This window comes from Stylophora pistillata, chromosome 11 (genome assembly GCF_964205215.1).
Source record: "Stylophora pistillata chromosome 11, jaStyPist1.2, whole genome shotgun sequence".
NCBI classification, from domain to species: Eukaryota; Metazoa; Cnidaria; class Anthozoa; order Scleractinia; family Pocilloporidae; genus Stylophora; species Stylophora pistillata.
The window spans coordinates 23,122,377-23,126,045 of record NC_142529.1 but is presented as its reverse complement, the minus strand read 5'-3'; the positions used below and the strand labels follow the sequence as shown (position 1 = coordinate 23,126,045).

At 37.2% G+C, this 3,669-nt stretch overlaps 1 protein-coding gene across 1 annotated transcript; it reads right to left on the bottom strand.

Annotated features, from left to right (window-relative positions):
• Nucleotides 1–643: 643 nt before the first annotated feature.
• LOC111336705 (melanopsin-like) lies at nucleotides 644–1,767 on the bottom strand. Its single transcript, XM_022942844.2, has one exon. The coding sequence runs from the start codon at nucleotides 1,765–1,767 to the stop codon at nucleotides 799–801; it is 969 nt and encodes a 322-aa protein (XP_022798579.2). The 3' UTR covers nucleotides 644–798.
• Nucleotides 1,768–3,669: the final 1,902 nt, after the last annotated feature.

Sequence of the window (3,669 nt, the reverse complement as noted above, 5' to 3'; positions counted from 1 at the left end):
GATACACCGAGAAGTCGCACAGTCGCATTTTTTTATATAGCTGGTCGATTAACCAGATATTTTTTTGCGTGGTTCTTTAAACATTAATGGGAAGACTTTGTCGTTGTTTACATAGCCTCATCTAAACACGAAAGGGGTTGGGAGAATTCGAGAAGTTAAGCAAACCCGAGACCAGTGACGACGCACGTATTTCCTAAATACTTTATTACATTCTTAAATTTCTTAGAACTGTCCAATTAAACCTTAATCTGGGACAGTTTCGCACGACTTTCAGTTCAAAATACACAAGATGTACTATATAAGAAAAAGAGGGCAGTATGCCTCAGACGGAAAAGCGAATTAACTCCACTTTTATTTAATAAAAAACTACCATTCACATTACCATAACAAGGTTGTGACCTGGGAATTTCGCAAATTTAAAAATGCAGTGAAGCGATTCCATTTTACTAAAATGCAGAGTGATTACTGACCAAAAATGATTCCACGAGGTGCATTTACTGCTATCATTTCTAGAGCTTTATTCAAAGTCAATTATAAGTTCATTATAATTTAAGTAACGGAGCACAAACGTATGCGATAGTACAGTTTGAATATTTTTCGCGCTCGGGTAGCTCTTGATGTCAGTTCTGTAAGGCAGCCTTAACTCTCTTAATTCAACGATTTTATTTGCAATTGTTCCCTTGATCACCAATGCATTTCTTTCGAATTGGTTAAATTTGAGTATGTTTTGAAAAGTTTTAAAGTCCCGATTGTCTGTTTCTCAGGTTAATGAAAACCATGTCCAAGAGTACGGGTCACTTACTCTACAATTCTGGCATGGTTCTGATCAGCATTATCGTTGCCATAACAACCACAACATAGCGCCTTTTTGAAGGCCTCTTTAAACTGCGGATTCATAACCCCATAGATGATTGGATTTACCAGACTACTGGAGTACATCAAATACGCAGTTACCTTAGTCACATCAGGTGGAATATACCCCCTAGCAGCAGTTCTAGAAACGACTATAAATGTAGTACCCCATGTCATTATGAAGAAGCAAACAACTGTGAAACAAGTCTTTAAAAGTTTGATATCAGTACGATCAAACCTTGGTGCACCGACACCATTTTGCGTGGCGTTTGAGTTAATGTTGTTTGTGCTTTCCTTCACTTTTTGGTAAATTTTCCAATAGCAGTAAAATATCGTACATGTTGTCACGTTAAACATTGCTGCTTGCATTATGGCGAAGGCAAAGTTTCCTTCCTTCCAGCTTAAGATACAAAGAAAGGAATCTGAGTGGAATTTTATCTTTCCCCATCCGAACAACAAAGGTACGCTGATTGAAACAGAAACTAGCCAGACGACGCCACAGTACAACCAAGCAACTCTTTTACTGGGGAAGAACTTGATATACAAGGCTCGCTTAACGACTCTTATGTACCTGTTCAGGGCAATTAAGCTCATATTTAGCATGGAGGCCACACCCATAGTACGTAACACTGTTGCGGAAATATCACACCATCCCTGGCTAAAATTCCACCTTCCAGTGTACAAGCTTGCAGCCCAGAGCGGCATATTAAGGGTCGCCATGAAGATATCGGTCAGTGCAAGATTGTGAATGAGAATAGTGGTGATGGTTTTCATCTCGGAGTATTTATTAATTACATAAATAACCAGCACGTTACCGAGTATGGAAGCGAGGCAAACCAGAATGGCGAAGGCTACATCGAAGGAAATTTGTGTTCTCGAGCGACCAAAAGGATCCGGGGAAGTTGTTTGAGACATCTTCGACTGTAATTTAAGCAGCAACAAACAGGAGAGAATATTGTATGTGGTTAATCTGATAGAAGATTGAACAAAATTTAGTATGCAATGATCTGAATGGATAGATGGATGCCTTTATTTAAAAATAAAAATAAACCTCAGGGTAGCCCCGTCAGAAGCCCTAAAGAGCCACCTGCTATCAATAGGAGCCCCGAGTGTAAACTAAATAAAATACATTACAATTTCATGTGAAATACAAACACGAAGATATAAAACACATTTATAAGGCTTTAGATTTCTGAATTTAAAATTATGTATGTAAAAATTACTCTACTTTGATGAATTATAAACTATGGATCCATAGTAATAAAACGATCGTTTTGCAATTTCTCTCCGTACCGAAGGTAGATGGATTAAATTTTTTTGCCGAGTATCACGGCTATATAAATGCTTATCGAAAGTAAAATAGTTCTTAAAAAACTGAGGACATTGCCCATATATACATTTGTTCACTAAATTCAAAGTGTGCTTGGATTGCCTATAAGCTAAAGTTGTCAAACGATGAAGATGATAAAGTTGAAATCTCCCCTCCAAACATCTTCCTTACATAAAATAAAAATCTGATATTTCTCGTAGAAACTTTTGGTAATTTCTTACTACTTTTTAAATCTCTGAACATTTTATTTTAGGGCCTGATAACGAAGACCAAGGGCTTTCAACACACAGCCATCGGCCTTACTACTGTCAGATCAAAGGAAAATAAATAAAACTCAACGGTAATATGTTGTTGTTGTTTTTGTTGAATTGAGAGAAATTTTTAGTCAAGATTTCCATTCCCTTTTCTCAGTTTCCAAGACCTCGTCGTTTATGTAGTGATGACTGACTATTTCAACAAATCAGAGTCAATGTGCCAGTTTTTAGAAAAATGTGGTTACCCTGTTTCTTTCGTTCAAGCGGGTCACCACCGCGCCCAACTTATTGATCGACAGTCTGCTCTACAAACGTCACAGAAGGAAAATTCCGACCGCATTTTATTCACTCTCACATTTTACCCTCACAACCACTCAGTTAAATCCATTATTCTTAAAAACTTTAAATTACTTCAAAATAGTCCAGAGACTAGCACTTTCTTTTCCCAAACCCACCTAGGCATTCAAATGTGACAAAAACAGCCAATTTTTTGATCAGAAGTTCATTCATCATGGCAATAACTTAAGTGTCCCTGTCTGAGAAAGTGTTCTAGGAGCCAAAAGTGGTAGTCAACCGATTTGGCTGAAACTTGGCACAAACTTTGAGTGTGATAAGATATTTCAAAAGCCACATTGGCTATTTGAAATATCTTATCTCTGACTGTTTGTTCTAAAGTTTCAGGGGGGTCCCATTTGTGGCCTAGAGAGCACCAAGAATTTATCCTTCTAGAATGCCATCTTAAAAGCACTATAAAACTCCATTAGTTAAGGTTTTGGCACAAACTCTCCATGTCCCTCTAAGGCCAAGCAAAATGGAATTTCGAGCATAATTCACGCTATAAACAGACCAAAGTCTTGACAGAAAGCCTATATTTTGTATTTTTTGAGTGAAAATGAAACTATTAAAGCCAAATCAATGTCATTATTTAGAAATACCTCGACTCATAGCTTATAATTACTCTAAGAAGGCCTCTGACTAGCATTGCAAACACCCAGCGGTTTAGCAAAATAAAGGTTATTTTTTTCCTCTGAAAACCTGGTACCCATCATTGAACCTAAATGATGATGTTCTGACCTAGATATGTCAATATTTTTTAAAGATGATTGAATATTCTCTGATCTATGTTTGTTGGGCCATATTTCCATACATATTATACTCCAAGCATGCAAAGTCTCCATATTTTGTCACGCCGTTTTTTAATTAAAAGTAAAGTGACCTTAACCCGGCCGGCCT

Excerpts from the sequence above, each read along its gene's own strand:
- LOC111336705 (XM_022942844.2), bottom strand. The coding sequence starts at position 1,767 with ATGTCTCAAACAACTTCCCCGGATCCTTTTGGTCGCTCGAGAACACAA.